This window comes from Zophobas morio, unplaced genomic scaffold (genome assembly GCF_036711695.1).
Source record: "Zophobas morio isolate AGI-343-1 ecotype UQ-CSIRO unplaced genomic scaffold, CSIRO_AGI_Zmor_V1 ptg000046l, whole genome shotgun sequence".
NCBI lineage: Eukaryota > Metazoa > Arthropoda > Insecta > Coleoptera > Tenebrionidae > Zophobas > Zophobas morio.
This window is the reverse complement of record NW_026972151.1, coordinates 2,465,168-2,486,009: the sequence shown is the minus strand read 5'-3', so window position 1 is coordinate 2,486,009 and position 20,842 is coordinate 2,465,168. Positions and strand designations below refer to the sequence as shown.

Here is a 20,842-nt window from a genome sequence, read left to right as displayed (position 1 = left end):
AACAAAATATTTTTATAAAAAACGAGTTTAGCTGAGTCGCGAACCCGAGGTCACAGACCCCTGTCTGATGAAAATTGATGGTTCCAGTGGCGTACCCGTGGGTATTTACACAACAAAATAAATCACTTTCTACCTGAACTTGCGCAAATGTAGCATTTTCCGCGATCGATTTTCTTTCAAGGTAGTCAAAAATTTTGATGGAGACGGTACGGACGTGGCGGATTCTGCCACAATCAAATTAATTATACGTTATCGCACAATTTCCTTTATTTTTTTCTTATCAGTGGTCAAAGCATACAGCAATCAGTGCAAGAATGTCTCTAAATAACGGTAACAAAACAAAATTAAATTAACTTATATTCATTTTTCACTTTTAGAAAACGAATACAAAGGGCGTCTCATTGCCGCCGTAAAAAAAGAAGTGAAACAGGTGATGGAGGAGTCAGTCACTAGAAAATTCGTACATGAAGAAAGCGGTTCGGTTACGTCATTATGTGCAGCGGTTGAGGCGTGTTTGTCACAAGGTGGGTCCAAAAATATTTTTCAAATTTATATTATTTTTTTTAATCAAGGTCTAAGAAGGCGCGCTCTGGGCCTTTTCAAAACGTCCTCAACCACAGCCCTTTTACACAAAATTGCCAAACATAGCAGGGAGGCGGCGATAATCTCGAAAAAGGTACAAGAAATTGAAAATTCTGATCCCAACAGGAGGTCTTCTAGTAGCAGCGAGAGCTTAACAAAGCCAACGCTGAAGAAAAATCATTCTTTACCGTCGACCCCGCTTCCTAAATATTTGTGGATCAGGTTGGCCCTGTTTGAAAAACAATTGGCGAAAATCATAGACTACTTGGTTTCAAACGCAAATAAATATTACGACAAGGACGCCCTAGTAGCAGATCCGGACTATGGAAGTATCTTGAGCTCCTTACTTGTAGGACCCTGTGCTCTGGATTATTCCAGGACCAAAACCCCAGACCATTTCTGGACCGACCCGCCGGCTGATGAACTGGTAAGCAAACTGCAAAAAAAATCTGCATAAAACATTTTTATTATTGTTTGTACAGTGTATACTTTCAATTTTTCGTAATTGCGACGAGAGACCTTCAAAAAATTTCACCGAATTAATTAATATTTATTCGTAGTGTTTATTCACCAAAAACAAATTAACACACTTCCAGCGAGTATTGTTTACAGAACAAATGAAGTTAAAAAATAATTAATTAACGTTTTTGTTGCAAATAAAACTGAGTTCGCAGTCGGCTCTAAAAAATTTAACTACGTCGCAAGTGTCACTGCCGCCTACGAGCCAGTTTGTACGTGATCGCCACGGTATTCACCGAAAGGAAACGTCTTTGTTAAAAACAGGTCCAGCGGCATAGAATTTCAAGTAGTCACTCGACGCCGCCCCCGGTTCGCCGCCCCATCCTCAATTTCCGCCGTTCCCTGAATGCCAGTTCCGAGGATTCGATAACTAATCGAACAACTACGCAGCATTTAGCAAAAGATTACGTAGAGAGCCTTCATCAGAATTCCAGAGCTACGCTTCTTTTTGGGAAAAACAACGTGTTGGTCCTGCCGGTCAATGCCGACGTTTCGCAACCGATGCCCGGGTATTTGAGTCTTCATCAGACAGCGAGTGGGTTGACGATTAAATGGACGCCTAATCAGTTGATGAATGGGTTTACGGATGAGGTGCAAGACAAAAGGTGGGTGATATGATGATTGTTACTAGTGAAAAGGGATGTAGGATATGACAGCAGTCAGTATTCCGTTTTATAGTTTCTAAGTTAATGTAATTTTGTTAAATGTCTAAAACAAAAAGTAGACTCGGAAGCAGGGGCGGCTCATGACTTGAAAAATTGATGAGGCACAGCACAAAACGCTCTAAAATATAAATAAATCAAGATTACTTAAATATTTTCTATTTAGTCAAATAAACAAATTTGTAAACTCATTTAACTGTCCACAAAGAACCAAGAAGGTGTAAGGAGGTCTTGCAAGGAAAGGATGAGAATGACAGGACAAAAGGAAAGGGAAGCGTGGTCAGAAAAAACTAATATAACTTCTAACAAAAAACAAAATTAAAATAAACTTTAAAGGAAACATATCGAAAAAGATCAAATACAACATAAAATAAAGCTAATTTGATTTATAACAAAAAACAAAATGAAAAAAATATAAAATATAAATACGAATTTATTTTAAATTTTTTTTATGGATCAATTAACGATTTACTCAAATCAGGAACCGGCGGTTTTAATTCCTTAACTACATACAATTTATCATCATACGTGAAAGTAGAAAAAACAGAACTGCCATTGTCATTTAACGTTAGTAGAGAAAAATTCCGATTTACTCGTAATCTTAAATAACGATTACCGAAATCAAATTATGACAAGCACAAAGCACTAACGCGACCCACGCAAACGTAGGCACTTTTAAGACAAAATTCTGTTACCGAAATTTTGAATCAATTTATACACACACAGATTTGTGGCAAAACAATCAACGGCCTAATTTTGAATACTCCTGCGAATGCAGACTGCATTGCAATCGCACGTTCCCCGCGCGCAAATATTATAGTTGTCCATCTCTTTTGCAAGCACGGAAATGAGGCTAGCCTCAATTTTGTCTTTTTTCAACTCATACCGCTTATAAGTGTATTGCAGGTTGCTTGCCTATTAACGACATGATTTCTATATATGCTGTAGAGGCAAGCTTCGAGTCGGCCTCATTCGCGTCACAAAATACATGTTGTGCCGAGTGTTTAAGCGCGCTGTTTAATTAAGGGAGCAACGAGTACCTACCGAGATAAAAATAAGAATATAATTTTCTATATTTATTTTTAAAATTTTAGAAAAAAGACACAAATTATTGGCCGAAATGTGTCCGTATAAAATAATAAAAATCCTAATAAGGCGTAAAATTCATTGGTGAGGCACTGCCTCACCTGCCTCATAGGACAAGCCGCCCCTGCTCGGAAGTATAGAAGCACGAAACTTTAAATTCACAGATTTACTCAGCCAAATTGTGACGTCATCAAATTTCACAACACTCACTTCCGTAGTTTCTGGGATTATCTGCCTAATAATGTCGCCAACACAAAACAAACAGACCAAAATGGCAGACCTACAGTTTCATATCCTAAAGGTCATGAAACGTGAATTCGCCAAAAATATACAAAATATATTACTTATTATAAAAGATAATAGTGTCAACTTACAGCAAAAAATTCCGACTATTGGGCATCCAAGTTGGCCATTCAGCGTCAAATAATACCCCCAAAAAAAAGCTACTGCCTTAAAAATTGGCCTAATTTATTCAATCACATGTCTGCTAGTTCGTCAAATATTGAGGCAAACGTTACAATTTCATACAAACCATAGTCGATTTAGAGTTCTGTTTCGTCCCCAGCACGTTAGGAGTGGGGAATTTAGAACATTAGTTGAAAAGTTCCGATTCTGTTACTGGGTTGATACACAGGGGAAAATTCCCAGAAAGTCTTATCGTAAAATATCGTTCCTACGGCCTTGGATGGAATCGCTATTCGCCCAAGTTGTAGAGGAGATTAGAGCCGTATTAATGTGACGTGTTCCAGAAAGGGGGATCTCAAAGCCGGATAAATGTTTTTATGTCGCTGTTGTTCCGTTGTCGCCTATTCAGACGAAAGTCTGACATGTTTTGAAGTCGAACTCGTTGTATAGAACGTTCATAACAACATCAAGGGTATTTTTATGGCATTGATCGTAACTTGAATAATAACGTTTACGTCTAAAGGTCAGTAGGACTGAAGAAATTGTTCTTTAGGCTCCATTTACATACCTACTTGAGTTTACTCATGTTTGGACCTAAAGGGCGAAATGTAATATTGCTGAAGACCTGTGTGGGTCAGCATCAAATACGAGCTCATTTTTGTCGTGTGACGTCACAAATTCTGATAATTTGCCTAATTCTCTATTCGGAATACTTAATAACTAGCCGTAAGTTACCATCTTTTATGTTAATAGCATGACTTCATTGATTCAAGGGGAATGACATTTATCTAACAACTTGCTGGCGCCCCTAGATTATCAAGTGGATCCCTTCCACTGAGGCAAAGCTGATGCATTTTAAATTACGTGAATATTAATAAACACACATTTTCACTTATAAAGAATTCATTTTACCCTTAACACATTTTCTTTTCTTTTCAGTGTTTTCTGGGACTACGCTCTCCAAGTTCGTTTAGACGAAATAGTCTACGTCCACTGCCACCAAGACAGTGAAACCGGCGGCACCGTGATCCTAGTAGGCCAAGATGGCGTCCAGCGCCCCCCTATTCATTTCCCAAAAGGGGGCCACATGTTGGCTTTCCTTAGCTGCATAGAAACCGGTCTCCTACCTCGAGGACGCCTTGACCCCCCTTTGTGGTCACAACGCTGTTCGAACAAACGGAGGCGCCCCCTTCCGGCTCTCTCCGAAACTGAGGAGACTACTAAAGACTACGTTTTTCGAATCGCCGATAACACGACCCACAAAGATATACGTCAGTATAATTATTACGTGGTTTTTGCCCATATTAAGTATGTTTGTTTTAGTTAAACAAAACGAACTGATGGATACGCACATTGCCTTGCCGCCCAAATCTAGAGTTCAATTACCTAGTACTAGCACTAGTTCAGAAAGTTCCACTAAAAGCTTCAGCATAGATCAAAATGCTCCGGATAGTCCGCCGAGTATTTGCATTCAAGCAGTCTGTGATTCTATGAAACGTCAAATTATATCTAGGGCTTTCTATGGGTGGCTGGCATACTGTCGTCATTTGTCGACGGTTAGGACGCACCTTAGCGGATTAGTTAATAGCAAGATAGTCAATGGAGAGGGCGCTAGTGATGGTAATGTACTTATTATTATTGTATGTAAAGATCAAAAACGCATGCGCTGTGACTCCATCTTTTTTCAAGCACCAATAGTTATCCATGGTAATTTTTTTTAAACTGATCCCAAGTTCAAGTTAGCTACTTATTAAGGGCCAATTGTTGCATACATACAGTAAAAATTCTGTTATCAAAAATCACACAAACGAACTCTGGCTCATAGTTAACTTACGTTGTTTTCTTGTTGGTGTCACTACAAAGATTTAGATCAAAAGCATTTGATAGGAATTTTGTTTCCTTTCGATATTACTAATTTACAAATTTTTAGGTTATGATAATGTTATTTTTGGCAAATGACAAATTTGCATAATTTTTGTTAAAAATGCTAATTCAGTTTTATATAGCATTTTTTTCCAGACAAATTAGGCAAATAATTTCAACACAAATATCATCATATAAAAGACCCTTAGACATACATAATTACACTTATATAATGTTCATTTATTACATTATTATGCAGTGTAAATTTAAGAACAAGGAAAGAAGTACTGAAGATAAAACTATACCTCGCTTTTCATTCCTGTTTCAAATTTTTAAAACCATGATTTTTTATGCTTAACAGTGATTATTGATTGGTTATAGTTTATAAAAGTTTTTGAACTAAATACATCCAGTAACTTTTTTTGTCTGTTTTGATAATTTTGATTTAATTATTTCATATCTGGTATATTTTTAGCACAATAACACATGAAATGATATGACGCATATGCGATAAGCGCAGTTAACGTACTAGTTTACTGGATTTCGAAATAATAAACACATTTTTTTATTTTATATGTAGACCACTTACATATAGCCTTCGCCACTTCTATTGAAACACGATTTGTTGATCGTAAATTTTGCAACGTTCATATGCAGATAATTTTTTAACTAAAAGCTTTTCTCAACCAACTGAAATCAACAGCTAGTGCTTTAATAGTAATGGCAAAGACAAAAGTTTTCTTCCTCTTGAAGAGGGAAGCTTAGTTTAATGCACTGCAAATATCTCGCATATATGGCATCAGCGTGAGGCAAATCTATAATTTTTTAAAATGGAACTTATATTTTTTAACGGACTTTAAATAGATCATTAAATTGCGATAGCTTTTCTCCAAGTATGATTTCTTTTAATAACAAGTTTGTTGAGTTTTATCCCAGTTCTTAAAAAACTACTGCAACAAACCGCAATAAATTTGGTATCAAAAGAAAGCTTACTAATATCGGGTGTCTAATTAATAAACATCTGGCCAAGAGGGCTGCGTCCTATTTTATTGGTTTTTAGACACCCGATAGTTACAATTGAAAATGTTATAAAATAAACATATGTCCTATGTGATTATTAAAAGATAACCGACAAATTGCAAATTTAAATCACCTCCATCTTTGAATAAATATGTCAGAATTCATATTTTTTTAAATATGACCATGCTTTTACACTGTATTTTTCAAACATGACGTTTTCCGGATTTAAACCGTGTAGAAAATGACACCTAAGATACATATCTTCTAAACTTCTCGTCCTTCAGTTCCCAAGATATATCTTACGAAATTGGGCGAAACTTAGAAATCCTTTTCAAATTTGACACGGTCCAAACCCGGAAAACGTCTTTCTGTTATTGACTCTAGCTATGAAAGACTTGATTTCATTTGGTTTGCATTCTTTAATTTGTTTGAAAGTTACATCACTTGCATTTATTAAATAAAATTTCAGAGTACATACATAGGTATATTATGTTTTTGCTTAAAATATAAAATATAATTTCATCACCTTATATACAGTGGTGGATAAAACAAAGTAGTACACCTCTTGAAAGGATTTTTTCAATAAATTTAGTTGTGTAAACTGGACTTAATTGAATAGGTATCCATTAACAATAACTTTACACGTTAATACAAATTTGAAAGTTACACTAGAAAAAGAAAAGCTTCCTACATTATTTTGATCGCCACCATCCTGCATGATTCAAATTACATTTAGTGCGCAATAACGTACTTATTAATTAATCATAATAATACATATACTGCAAAAAGGATATTGAAAAACATAATGGAGTCGAAATTGTTTTATACAGAAAATGTAATTCTTGATATTGTATTTTTGCAACATGCCAAAAATATTATATTACATGTCTACTTAGTGATATGTGATACATTTATCAGAAAATACCACAAAACTACTTTCATATATGAACATTTACACATTAAAAAAAATCCGTTTCTAGATTATCACGACATTATCTGCACTATTTTTGGATGCCAACATGCTTGTCACGTGTCAACGCGTAATAACAAATGTTAAATATTCTACACAACACTTCAAATAACTCAGAATGTTTGTTTCCATAATAAAAAAACCTGTTTTTACAGTAGTCGATAAAACTTGCGTGTTATAAAGCTCTATTCAGGAACGTGGCTTTAGCCGCAATTGTCAATGTGGTAAAAATTCAGGTTAAATAGTCTCATTTCAACTTAGTCAAATCTTAATGAATGATTAAATTTACATCAAATCCTGTGAAAAATATGTATCTCTGAACACAAAGGTTATTCAATTAAAAAAGTCATCAAGTTGGCGTTGCTTTTTTGATAGAAGAGAAAAACATAAGTGTTTTATTAATTCATACCGCTCTATACAATTGACATTTCCGCGTTGTCAGCTGCCATCGGTTAAATTTTAGGTTAATTGTTGACACACTTCACAACGTTTACAAAAAGTCAAAGTTAACTTGACAACTGTTTTAATTGAACACCCGATATAACAGGTTAAGGAATAATTTCTACACTTTTGACGATTTTTATTAAATACGGTGGAATTCCATCTTTTTGCATTATTTCTACTATATCGTAAAACGACAGCCTAACGCTTACAGTTTTCAGTAAACTAATGTAATAAAATTTTGGCCCTTTGGTAGTGTCTAAATAAAGTTTCATTATTTTGGTAAATTAGGTGTAGACCGCTGTCGAGAATCCATTTGGTTACTAAGTTTTGCCTACAAATTTACTGAAAATGCATTTAAAAAGTCACAAAACAGTTGGCAATGCTAAGGAAGTGTTGTAAGTCCTCTGTACTTGTTCCTTATGAATCTGACTTCAGATTTTCCCTGAGGCCTCAAGATCGAAACTGTATGAGCATGTTGTCATAAGGTTATGAATGGCGAACGTTCGAATACGGCATGGATTTTTTTTTTTGTATTTTACATGTACTATTCCTGTTATTATCTATAATTTTTGGGGGAAATTCGAGTGTGCTGAGATGACAAAATCAATCAAATTTCAATTTAACACAAGTGCATACTTTGAAGTCGGCACTGATACGATATGAACGCGGGATGGTCAAATTCTTTCGAATTATACATAAACAGTCGAAGTTAAACAAATCCTAGAAATTAAGAATGCATTGTTTCCCGTTGGCTATCTACTTTAAATACATTTCATATTGTCAGCACTTGTGCAGACCGCGCTCCCTTGGAATTGAAACTGTTATTTACACCACTGAAGCGAGAGAAGTTCTGTCGAATTAACCTTAGACCAATTTTTACTCCCCGAGCGTAGCTAAGGAAGTATAGTAATGGAGTCCATTAGCCGAATTGCCACTTTCATATTTTCTCGATGTATCATGACCTCTAGGGACGAAAAAAGTGGTCTCCCGTTTCCGTCTGTCTGTCTGTATCCATTTTTATTAGACAAGTAATCTCAGAAACTACTGGAGCGATTGTTGTCAAATTGTGTATATACCTACGAGTATATTAGAAATATCATGTAGATTGTTAAATAATAACTAAAATTTGGCTAATCGTCCCCACCACCAATAGGATGACGTCATCTCCAAAATTTGAAATAAAAAAAATTCAAAATTGCATAACAATATTTTGCAATATAACTTTGAAACTGCGAAACCGAATGCTGTGAAATCTTTTAAGGTTATCGTAATCATGGTAAATCGTTAAGCAAAATTTATTCGTTTATCCCCTCACATAAATCTTTCTGGAATCCATAGCTCCATTGCTTTAGCGAACACCGCTTCGAGCGTTTTCTGGACGCCCCAATCGAGACTTAAAACCGCTCCAGGCTTGTTTTTATGCGAATGCTGCCTGGATGACGTCATCCACGATGCATCATTATCGCCGTAAATACCACAAAACTCGGGAACACATAGGCGTCGTACCGGGGCGGCGTATGGGTTTATTTCGTAACAATATGATGAGTCTATACTTGTGATTTATCATTGCATTAAAACTTTTTAAATTTCTTATACAGGGTGACTCATAAAAATTAATGAAAGAGTCAATTTATTTTTCTGATTAAATCGAGAACGAAAATTTGGGAATCCAATACTCTTATCATCAGTATTACACTCCACCTATCCAAAGTGATATAAGGGTCGTTGCAAAAATGTTGAAGACGTCATCACAAAATTTTGTTAAAGAAAAACTCATTTGGAACGTACGCTCAGCACGCTTCTCTACATTTGCTTTAACGCTACATACATATCTTTAATTTAAATTCATAAAATTCTCATAAAAAAAAAAAATAAAATTCGCATGATCAAATTTTATAATTTTTTGAAAAAGCTGGATTTTTTATTGTATTTCAGAGGAAAGGGAAGTTCTGTCGAAATAACCTTCGACCAATTTTTTTCATCACTCGCAACATAGTCTAATTTCTTATTCGATTAGTGATGTCCACAAAACTTCTTAATATCTCTTCACCTATTTCTGACTTATTCGCTTGTTATATCAATTTTGTCGTCAGTCTCATTTCGTTCTCCTTATATCGGGCGATCCACATAATTTGTAATCGAACCATCCTTAGACAGGATTTAGCATGTTAGTGATTAAACCACGTTCATAAATGTCAAAAAATAACGAATGTAAAAGCAAAAAGGGGACACTTTTTAATAAGATTTTTAAAAAATTAGTATGTAGTCACAAGGAAAATTCATACCAAGTTTAATTAATTTTATTGAATAAATAAAATTAAAATACAGTAACTGCTGAAAATGTTGCCTATTTTGTTGTAAGCATAAGTGAACTCTTCGGTGAACTCCATCGACCACATACCTTAACATTTCTACATTATTGTTTATGTCGCTAATTCCTCTGTTATTCTCAACTTAATTATTCCAAATTATTGACAGATGTTCGATAAATAGTGTTCTTGAAATAGGGCAACAACAAAGTCTACACGAATAAGATCAAAAGATCCCAGGGTCCAGCAGCAAGTTCCATACGTTAATACCATTTGCTATGTTAAATGTTGTACGGGCCTGATCCATTATCTCTCTAACATTTCCAATAATTTTTTGATTTCTCTTATCTTTCGCACTGCCACTTCCCTCCTTTCTTTGTACAGATGAGTTTTCTCGGGACTTTGTCACGCATCATTGTAACGAGTTGCAAAATTGGACATAGTTGATGTTGAGTTACAAAAATGGGCATAGTTGTTGTTAGGAAATTCTTCCCAAAATTCATCCCAAGCCGCTCGATGCGAGTACTGCCACACACCGTTTAGCTTCTGTGCATTTCGAAAATACAACTCAACAATAAACTCTTTCTGGCCAATGGAATTGCCATGTTTAAGTGAACATGCACATAAAGTTCTGAAAAGAACTGTTTCTAATGTAAATATTATTTCTTCAGGAAGCAACAATAAGCAAGAAAATAAGAAAAGTAAGGTTAGAAGGCACGTTCGTGTGACAGTTGTTAAAGCCACTGTAAGATTGATTAATAAATTGGCGTAAAATTTAAATCAAAGTTAAAAAACGGTTTATAAGAATTTTAGAGTGCCAATTCCAAACATGAAACATTAGACATTCAACTTGCGGATGGTAATATGAGGGATGCCATAACACTTTTGCCTCCAAATCTGTAATCTTATACCTAACCGTCGTTAGCTCTCACCGCATACGGACATCTCAACAAATTCCAAGACATTCGTTTGAAATCAAATTAGCTTGTCATTGTTCCATTTCAGACATCCTATTACCATGCGAATGGTTTCGTGACCATATAGAGGCGTTCTATGATACGACCAAAAACTTAACCCCGCAATTTAAACTGGCTTTCGAAATAGTACAACTTTTATCTTGTGTTTTTTTAATCACATCCTCAATCCTAGGCATCACCGTGGAAAAATGGAACGAGCTCTGTACCGACGGCGTCGTGACCGACCACGCCGAGCTGTACCGTCTCACCTACTTCGGCGGCATCGCCCACGACCTGCGCAAAGACCTCTGGCCCTACCTCTTAGGCCACTACAAATTCGGTAGTACCACCCAACAACGAATGGAACTGAGCGAAGAAACCAAGCAAGCATACGAAAACACCATGTCTGAGTGGTTGGCAGTGGAGGCCATCGTGCGACAACGAGACAAAGAGACCCAGGCCAACGCCATCGCGAAGTTAAGCAGCGAAAGCATGAGCGGAGAGCAAGTGCCGGCGCAGATCCAACGCGACTTAAGCAATGAAGTAGTGTTTTTTGACCTGGCGCAGTCCGGTAGGATTATCTCAAACGCGATGCTAATAGTGTTATTGCAGGTGTTCGAGGATAACATCAGCGACGAGGATTCGGGGCCGAATGTGGAGGAAGAAGGCAAGCCCGAGCGGACGCGACAGAACACGATTAAGTATGACAGCGACCCGGAGCAGGACGAGAAGGAGGAGCGATACCAGCAGCAGCAGTTGAAGGATTTCATTCATAATGTGATAGTGACGAATGCTAGTGTGGATATGGGGAATTTGGGGAGTGAGATAGAGGCGAATGGGCACAGGAATGATTTGGATGTGGTGACTGAGGAGAATTCGTCGTTGGATACCTGCATAGAGACCCATGGGCTTGCCTCGCCAGCTATGTCGACATGCGTTTCGCCGGCTAGTTCTAATGGAGGGGTGTATAGTGTAAGTATTGATTAAGTATTCTGAGTTTGAATAATATTTGGAATTTTAGCAAGAACTTCTGGAGACTTTTGGATTGAATCTCCACAGGATCGAGAAAGATGTACAAAGGTGTGACCGGAATTATTGGTATTTCACGGTGGAGAACTTGGATAAGTTGAGAAATGTTATGTGCACGTAAGTTTATCATGTTACTACCACGCGATATTCCTAAGCCTTATTTATATATTATTATTACGATCACAAAAACAGAATGTAATTTAAAATAAAAATAGATAATGCCAGTCATAGTCTAAAAAAAAAAGATACGACGCTTTATCAACTAAGCTAAACGACCACTGGATCGCATTCTTCTTATAATGTTGCGTTAATTTTGAGGCTTAGGGTAAAAAATCAAGGTGGATTTATAAACCACAAGTGTAGGAATGTTATTTTAAAAAATTTAAATAGCAGTAACCTTGCAAATTTTCAAGTGACGTCATAAATTGTTCGCGAAGATGGTTAGACAATTTTTGGTTAGCCTTTCACCATCTACACGATATTCTTAACATACATCTAAAAGTTAAATTATCGTCTAACAAAAATTGATGCAGACGACAAACAGATAGAAACGGGAAACCTATTTTTCATACTCTAGAGGTCACAAAACCTCAAAAAGTAAATACATCGTAGCAATTAGTGCCTAACCCTGTACACCTAACAAGAAAACATAAAACTTAAATATAATTTCTGTTTATAGATACGTCTGGGAGCACCTCGACATAGGTTACATGCAAGGCATGTGCGACCTGGTGGCCCCCCTTCTAGTCATTTTCAACGACGAATCCCTAACCTACGCATGTTTCTGCCACTTGATGGAACGCATGGTCGAAAATTTCCCCAACGGCAACGCAATGGACTGTCATTTTGCCAACATGCGATCCCTCATCCAAATTCTTGATTCCGAAATGTACGAACTAATGCACTCTCACGGCGATTACACACACTTCTACTTCTGTTATCGATGGTTTTTACTAGACTTCAAACGCGAACTAGTTTATCCGGATGTTTACGCTACGTGGGAGGTAATCTGGGCCGCACAACACGTAGCGTCTAGTCACTTCGTGCTATTTCTAGCGCTAGCGCTACTTGAAACATATAGGGATATTATTTTGTCGAACTGTATGGATTTTACCGACATTATAAAATTTTTTAACGGTAAGTTAACATCAGATGTCTCAAATTTTACTTAATTTCGACCATCAGCATGGATATCGACACGTGATGAAACCTACATTCATTGACAAGATTAATAATATGTTACAAAACATGTTCATTTGTCTTTTTTTCTTTAATGGACATGTTTCTACTTTTATCATATATCGATATTTCAGCTCTATTAAATAAAATTGAGACACCACCATACCAATGCGGTATGAAAATACTAACACTTTGATTTAATAGAAATGGCCGAAAGACACAACGCCGCGGCCGTGCTGTCTCTGGCCAGAGATTTGGTGCTGCAACTGCAACTGTTGATAGAAAACAAATAGAATCAATGTATGAAAAACCTAGGTGAAAAAAACTGTACCTCAACGTTTTCTAAAATTTAGGGAGGGAGATTTGTAATCGGTAAAGCCCAAACTATTTTCTACCAATGATTATGAATCACCCTGTATATACGAAATGTGCCAAAACATTTTGAGTTTAACGAATCGGTTGAGTGTGCTTCATATTTTTATATATTTGCTGTGTTCATCGTTCACTGTTGTTTCCGAAAGATGGTGCTTACGACGAATAGGTCGTCTAGTCTGCGGTCCGCCTCGTCGTAAGTACCGCCGTGTGAGGTCTAAAGTTGCCAGTTGTGAGATGATATTTATTTTATAATAAAAATTGTTTATGTAAAATATATAAATAATATACATAACAAATAGAAAAAATATATTTTATAACAAGTTAGACTTAACTTCAATTCGATATTCTATGGCATATAATTTAAACAGAAACTATTTACAAAGTACGAATATTTACGAATGTCTTAACTTACCACTATTTTTATGTATGAATGTTTAAATGTGCCTTTTTTGAAGCATCTTTCACACAGTATTTATCTATAACTAAGTTAAAGCGGGAAATTTACGTTGTTGCTCTCAGTGCCAAATGACGTCACAGATGGGATGAAGCTGTGTCCGGACCGGACCGCAGACTAAACTTCATTCGCATCCACGACGCTACCCCTTGGATAAATCCCGTTTAACTTTTTTATCTGATTTAAACGAAATGTAAATACAACATATCAAATCTTCTTATCTCATGTTGTATCAAATATAGCGATTATTTAATATAATTTGTTTTTACTTACACCTCATTCTGAGTCACTATTGGCAGCCAAAACTTCCCCCAGAATCGTTTCGTGGAAAGTCGGGTCGTAACAACGCCCGAAAACCGTCTTCGCTTTTTTGGTTCGCGGAGACTCGGGCGACTTCGGCACAATATCCAAATTCTCTTTCTCTGTATCATTCTTGGCTTTTTTCATCAGTTCAACAAAACTACTTTCTTTACTCGATAAATCGTTGTTTTCCCAATTCTCTGCTTCCATATCTTCAAAAACATCATCCGCAACATTGTCTGGTTTCTTTTGAGCTGACGTAGTGGCTACTGAAGAACTTGAATCTGTATATGGATCCATTGTTGCCACTATAAAATTAACCTCAAACGTGGGATTTTTTAAAACCATTGCCAATGGTCTAAAAGAATAATTAGTCTACAGTTTTTTCAAACAACCACAACTCACTTTCCTCCAACTTCAAAATTAAAATCTACACTCAAATTAAAATTTTCTGCAAAATGTACCAAGGTGCGCAGCGGCTTTAAAGAAAAATTAATGGAAGTGTTCTTCATAATTCTATATAATATAAACTCAGTGGAATTTAAATTGATTTGAGTACGCATCATTTTTGGACGACAGGGCGTTCCTTAAATTTTTTAATATATAATAATGTATTAAAAAATAATAAAAAAACTCCAAGTCTTACCTAGGCAATAATTTCGAGCTACAATTTTTGACTTGTTGATTTCAAACGTGATTTCATCATCTGATCCACTGAACATTGTTAAAAACTGGCTAAAGAAAGAACTAGATGCTGCTATGTCGTTAGAGCCTGAATCAGTTAAAACCCCTATTGACAGTATTTCAGTCTCCATTAATCGTAATTTGTGCACCATTACAATCTCATCACATTTATATTTCATTTTAACAATTATAAAATCGTTGTCACTTGTGTATTCCAGTTTAAAATAATCAAGCTAAAAATTGTTTTCAAAAATGGTGACAATATTGATGGAAAAAATACCTTCTTCTCTAAGTTGCCCTTAAATAATGGAAGGAAAATTTTCATATGCACTTTACAACTGATTGTTTCGTTGCTGGCTGATTGTAACTCATCTTGGTTGATTTCGTAACTACTGAAAAAAGTGTCAAAAAAATTGAACCTGGCGCACACAGTCTTGCTCGAATTCAAAGTAATTAGAGAAAATTTGTCGCTTTTGGCTTCAATGAACAGTTCGTCACCCACTCTTGATAATCCTTGTAGGGCTTTAGCCAAAACTACAAGAACGTAAATATACATATAACCTCACTTTCAGAAAATTTACCTTTCATGTTAGTGCCCGGTATAATGCATTCCATTGTGCTAATTTTAACACTCTAACAACAATCACACACCAAATTATTTGTTTATATTAGTTTTACACATTTTTAGAACATAATTTGAATCTTTCCCACTATCACATAACTTGATACAGTCGGGATCTGCGTTACCGATATAATAAAATAAATAATCAAATCCTTGTTATATGAAATATAACTCCTATAAATTAATACTAGACAGAATTTATATAACCACCGAAAAATCTCGAAACTTATAAATTATTTAATTATTTTTCGTGAATTTGCCAATCGACAACAAAAATGTCGCAGTATCGCCACCTGCAATATCGACATCACCAAATGTCGATGTTAAAAACCGCCCCTTAAAATTATTAAATTAAAACAATTACAATTGAAGAGCGATAGTTTTGATCGCAATAGACCAAAAATGGTGACTATATTAACATCGCACCTCTTTCAGGTGTCCGTTCCATAACGTGAAACCTAACCTCAATCTTTTCCAGTTGGTTCTTGTTTTGGGTGATTTACACATTCCACATAGATGTAGTACCTTACCTGCTAAGTTTAAAAAACTTCTTTTACCAGGACGAATACAACACATCCTGTGTACTGGAAACTTATGTACAAAAGAATCCTATGATTACTTGAAAACTTTAGCCAGTGATGTACACGTCGTAAGGGGGGATTTTGATGACGTAAGCCTTTTGGAAGCCTCGAAAGTCTTTCTTATCATCGTTTGTTTCAGAATTTAAACTACCCAGAACAAAAAGTTGTCACAGTTGGACAATTTCGCATAGGTTTGTTACATGGTCACCAAGTTGTTCCGTGGGGTGATCCAGAGTCCCTAGCGTTAATTCAGAGACAGTTGGACGTCGATATTCTCATTTCGGGTCATACGCATAAGTTTGAGGCCTATGAACATGAAAATAAGTTTTATATTAATCCAGGTTCGGCGACAGGGGCGTATAATGCTTTGGATATGTAAGTACCGTGATTTAAGTTGTGTACTTTCTCATTGGTGCTTTTCAGTACGGTGACGCCGTCTTTTGTTTTAATGGATATACAGAACACCACTGTTGTGACGTATGTGTATCAACTTGTTGGTGATGATGTGAAAGTGGAAAGGATCGAATTTAAAAAGAACTGAAGCCGTTATTTTTATATTTATATGTATAAATTGTGTTATTTATAAGCGGATGATTTTTATTATATCGTGGATTGTACAATTTCAAGTTTATACAAGAATTATCGTTGTAAATTAATTAGGCACAGATCTTGTAGTTGCAATTGGTTCATTGCATTGTTTGTTTATAATTTTCTCCAATCAAAACTAATTATAAATTATTAATTGATTTTTGTTTTTTTTTTTATTATTCTGATATAAGAAAGGCCCAGTAGAAATATATTTTTTTTTACACTTGTGAGTATGTATAACAATGAGATCTTGAAAATTTTCAGCTACCTACCTACATCTTGCCTATGAAAAGTGTTTCTAAAGATATTTGGAAACAGAATTAAATATTTGTGCATACAGGTACTCAATAGCAGGTAGTTGAAGGTTTACCAGGGACAAATGATACTCATAAAGCAATTAACTCGGTCTCCAAATAGCTTCAGAAACGCATGTTAATATGGACGAGGAATAAACCGCGGGCAAAATCTTGTACACTAAATATTCTTTCAGACAAAAATTCCTTCTGATATCCTCGAATTTCCATTTGATCACTGAAATTACTGGTATTCCGTTACCAACATAATTTTTTCCTGGTTCTGACTTTGTTTGTTGTTCTTAAAAAAACAGTTACAATGACCACACTCTCAGTTCTTTTACATATTCAAAGTGGTGCTGAAGAAGTAATAAATGGGTGCACCAAAAATCTAGTACATATTAAATGTTGGGGAGAGAACTTGAAATTAAAATTGCCGGGTGATTCGGCCTAGATTACGAAAGTGATTTATGGTTAGCGGCAACCCACAATACATTATTCATTTATTCCTTGAGTCACACTAGAACTTCAAAAATATCACATATCCACAAAGTCTGTGGTTTTAAAAACGCCAAAACAAAATGCCACTGTCACGCATTACATTTAAAATAAAAGTTTATATGTAGTTTAGTTTAGTTTAGTTTATTTATTAACGGGAAAACCCCACTTACAAAAAAAAATAATTACACTCTTAAACATAATTAACTAAATATATATATATATATATATATATTATTATATACATGTATACTAATAACCACCTCATATCATTAAAAACCGAAGTACTTTAAAATTTGCTTCCTGAACTGAAGAATTGAAGATCTCAACTTTATCATCATTTGTATAGCGGTTAGCAGCGTCCATCATTCTTCGCAAAGGATGATTTTTTGCTAAATTTGATGTTGCCAATCGAATTCTAAATATATTTCTGCTACGAGTAGTGCAGCTTCCTGATGCCGGTACCAAAAATGTCAATCTCCTTAGTAATTCAGAATTATCAATACGGCCATTGATAATGTTGTGAAGTGTATGCGCGTCATTAATACATCTCCGTATGCCTAGTTCCTGAATGTTGAAACAACTCATTATCCAACTATATTCACCTCTAACATGCCTATGTCCCATCTTAAACTCAATTGTTCTAAGAAATTTCTTTTAAACCTTTTCCAGTAATAAAGAGTCTACATTATAAATTGGACACCAAACAGAGGAGCAATACTCCAAATGTGACCGTACTAACGAACAATACAGAATTCTCAATGCTGACGCTGACAAATCTTTGCAATTACGCCAAATGAAACCCCACATGTTTAAGGATTTATTAAAAATATAACCATAATGACTCTTAAATGTGAGACCCGAGTCAAATATCACACCCAAATCCTTTATCTCAAAAACACGAGTAACAGCATGACAGTTAATTTGATAGTTAAACTCAATACGAGATTTTAAATTAAGAAATGATATAACATAACATTTTTTAATATTCAAAGGGAGCCAATTGTTATCACACCATTCCCCAAGTGAATCTAGGTCTACCTGAAGTTGCACTGCATCTTGAACCGATCGTATATTTTTAAAAAGCTTTAGGTCATCAGCATATAGTAAGTAATTCGAATAATTAAAGCATTGAGTCACATCATTCACAAATAATAAAAAAAGGATAGGACCACAATGGGTGCCCTGCGGGACACCTGACGGAACATTAAAGGAAGAAGAAAAGCAATTCCCAATGCGAACTTGTTGCATTCTACCCAATAGAAAAGACGATAACCATTTAATCGATAGATCCTTAAAACCTAATTTTTGCAATTTCATAATAAGCAGTCTATGATTTACTCTGTCGAAAGCTTTGGCATAATCAGTATATACCGATTCTATGTATTTACATAGAAATAATTCTCTCAAAATGAAGGAAGTATTGTAATCGAGTCCGTCGGGCGACTGTATACTTTTACGTTTCCTCAACCTTTCATGACCCTTAGAGTAGGAAGAAATAGGTTCCCCGTTTCCGTGTGTCTGTCTGTCTTCTGTTCGGATTTTTTTCCAAATAATTTTCAACTACTCAAAATTGACAATAACATAAGAATGCACACTTGGATTCATGATATTTCTTAAATTCTACTGTGAATCAAGGAGGATAAGAATACTTAATGTACTTTGGGGTGCCTATGAAGACAGATCAAATTCGTCATTTACGCTGAATTAATCTGTATCTGGTTGCAATAAGTATATTGTCATGAAAATTATTATTTTATTATTATTCCTACTTTAGGTTCTTTTTTCTTCGAAATTTTTATTAAGCACATTGCCAACAATATTAAATCTGCACCTTTCTGCTTGTTAAGTTTTGATGGATTATGAATAAGAGCAGCGGACAGTCGTTTTATAGTTTTATTAAATAAATAACAAGTGTGTTCTAGAGCGAGTATGATATTATGACCGTTAGGTCCAGAGATTGAATATAAAGACTATGTTAACCGCTTGAAGAGTGCTTGAAGAGTCAATGATGAATAGTGAATGAAATTCCCTGTGTTTCAAGGTGGTGGTGGCCCTGGCTCCCACCCTTACGGGTGGAGAGGGGTGAAACAGGTCCCCGCCAGAGGCACTAACATACCCCCCGCCTTGAAACAATTACATTGTTTTAATACCAAATAATAGAATGTTAGAGTGATAACATGATATCATAATGATCAATTCAAATGAGAATACATGAGTAAGATTTACTACAATTAACATTGTATAGAATGGATTAACAGTGATTATGCAATATGGGCAGTAAACTAAGAATAGCGATTTACAACAAGTTGCCCACATACAATAAGAATGAATGTAATTTATAGGTACTTGGAATACACCTGAAAGAGAGATTTACAACTCTTTATCAGGTACAATACGAGTGGACAAACTTTATTTACAATAGTGTGTAGATAACCAGAACCCGAATTAGTAAATGGACAAGCCGTTTCCGAATAGGCGCACTTTATGATGCAATTTCGACACTGCACTACGCGAACAAGATCGTCTTTGCCGCGATGCACTTGCACTATTCGTTGTAATAGCCACCGCAACGGGTGCCGGTTGTCTTCTTTGATCGGTAGTACCAGCGCTCCAGTGCCGGGAACGTTTCTTGAGAGGGTTTGCCACCTGGATCTCCCCTGCAGCGTCGTATGATATTCCACGGACCAGCGCTTCCAAAAATGTTGGCGGCAGGATTCACTCAATTGCCAACGGGAAAGCATGTTAACAGGAGTGTGGTCCTTTTCTATTGGAGTTGTCAATGGATGGCCAACGAGACAATGTCCCGGAGTCAGTGCGGCTAACTTCGTAACGTCGCTGGAAAGCGGCGTCACAGGGTGCGAATTCAGGACAGCTTCAATCCTGACCAAAAGCGCATGCATCACCTCGTACGTTAGATGGTTGTATCCGATAATGAGCTGGATGTGAGTTTTTACGAATTTAATCCACGCTACCCACAAACCACCAAAATTGGGCCCACGCGGGGGAATTAAAGTCCATTTGATATTTTCTGGTTTTAGCTTATTCTGAAATTCTTTCCCTAATAGCAATTCGCTTAGCTTGCGCTTAGTACTTACGAAATTTGTGACGTCGTGACTAATGAATGCTGCATATAAAAAGATTCTTTTTGGTTATCCCACCTGATATCTAAAGTTTTATTATTGTATTGTTTGTCAGTTATTAAACGATTACTGTTGGATGTAGCCTGAGCGCATTCTTGTATATCAGGACAATTAGACGACCATTTACTTATCTTGGAACTTGCCTTCGCTAGAACGGTCTTTAAGTCGTCTTTGGGCTCGATTAATTTGACTAAAGAATTTGAAACGAACAATGCCTTATCGACATAAAAACAATGATTGTGTTCAGGAGATTCTAGCCACATGATTTTTTGATAATTGC

General features: G+C 35.9%; 3 protein-coding genes across 6 annotated transcripts; 2 read left to right on the top strand and 1 right to left on the bottom strand.

Annotated features, from left to right (window-relative positions):
* Positions 1 to 250: 250 nt before the first annotated feature.
* Positions 251 to 14,111, top strand: LOC135142364 (small G protein signaling modulator 1-like). 3 transcript variants are annotated; one of them, XM_064074052.1, is made up of 11 exons: positions 251 to 330; positions 378 to 524; positions 573 to 1,009; positions 1,366 to 1,706; positions 4,194 to 4,525; positions 4,578 to 4,874; positions 11,010 to 11,359; positions 11,429 to 11,788; positions 11,838 to 11,962; positions 12,525 to 12,982; positions 13,229 to 14,111. In XM_064074052.1, exons 1-11 carry the CDS (start codon positions 315 to 317, stop codon positions 13,315 to 13,317), a joined length of 2,952 nt encoding a protein of 983 aa, XP_063930122.1. In that variant the 5' UTR covers positions 251 to 314; the 3' UTR covers positions 13,318 to 14,111. The 3 variants fall into 3 exon arrangements, with proteins under 3 accessions (XP_063930122.1, XP_063930121.1, XP_063930120.1); XM_064074051.1 differs by having other exon boundaries at positions 11,010 to 11,362; XM_064074050.1 differs by having other exon boundaries at positions 11,010 to 11,788.
* On the bottom strand, positions 929 to 15,640 carry LOC135142365 (cell cycle checkpoint control protein RAD9A-like). 2 transcript variants are annotated; one of them, XM_064074053.1, is made up of 6 exons: positions 15,419 to 15,640; positions 15,118 to 15,371; positions 14,800 to 15,070; positions 14,559 to 14,739; positions 14,127 to 14,511; positions 929 to 1,018 (listed from the first exon to the last, which is right to left on the bottom strand). In XM_064074053.1, the coding sequence occupies exons 1-5, from the start codon at positions 15,450 to 15,452 to the stop codon at positions 14,130 to 14,132; spliced, it is 1,122 nt and encodes a 373-aa protein (XP_063930123.1). In that variant the 5' UTR covers positions 15,453 to 15,640; the 3' UTR covers positions 929 to 1,018; positions 14,127 to 14,129. The 2 variants fall into 2 exon arrangements, with proteins under 2 accessions (XP_063930123.1, XP_063930124.1); XM_064074054.1 differs by lacking the exon at positions 929 to 1,018 and adding an exon at positions 13,948 to 14,030.
* A 115-nt stretch (positions 15,641 to 15,755) lies between these two features.
* On the top strand, positions 15,756 to 16,786 carry LOC135142366 (vacuolar protein sorting-associated protein 29). Its single transcript, XM_064074055.1, has 4 exons — positions 15,756 to 15,864; positions 15,938 to 16,129; positions 16,180 to 16,415; positions 16,464 to 16,786. Exons 1-4 carry the CDS (start codon positions 15,862 to 15,864, stop codon positions 16,579 to 16,581), a joined length of 549 nt encoding a protein of 182 aa, XP_063930125.1. The 5' UTR covers positions 15,756 to 15,861; the 3' UTR covers positions 16,582 to 16,786.
* Positions 16,787 to 20,842: the final 4,056 nt, after the last annotated feature.

Excerpts from the sequence above, each read along its gene's own strand:
- LOC135142364 (XM_064074050.1), top strand. Across the intron at positions 525-572 it reads TGAGGCGTGTTTGTCACAAG|GTCTAAGAAGGCGCGCTCTG; the intron begins GTGGGTCCAAAA and ends TTTTTAATCAAG. Across the intron at positions 1,010-1,365 it reads ACCCGCCGGCTGATGAACTG|GTCCAGCGGCATAGAATTTC; the intron begins GTAAGCAAACTG and ends TGTTAAAAACAG.
- LOC135142365 (XM_064074053.1), bottom strand. The coding sequence starts at position 15,452 with ATGGAATGCATTATACCGGGCACTAACATGAAAG. Across the intron at positions 15,071-15,117 it reads AGGGCAACTTAGAGAAGAAG|CTTGATTATTTTAAACTGGA; the intron begins GTATTTTTTCCA and ends AACAATTTTTAG. Across the intron at positions 14,740-14,799 it reads AGCTCGAAATTATTGCCTAG|GAACGCCCTGTCGTCCAAAA; the intron begins GTAAGACTTGGA and ends AAAAAATTTAAG.
- LOC135142366 (XM_064074055.1), top strand. Across the intron at positions 16,130-16,179 it reads TAAGGGGGGATTTTGATGAC|AATTTAAACTACCCAGAACA; the intron begins GTAAGCCTTTTG and ends CGTTTGTTTCAG. Across the intron at positions 16,416-16,463 it reads GCGTATAATGCTTTGGATAT|TACGGTGACGCCGTCTTTTG; the intron begins GTAAGTACCGTG and ends GGTGCTTTTCAG.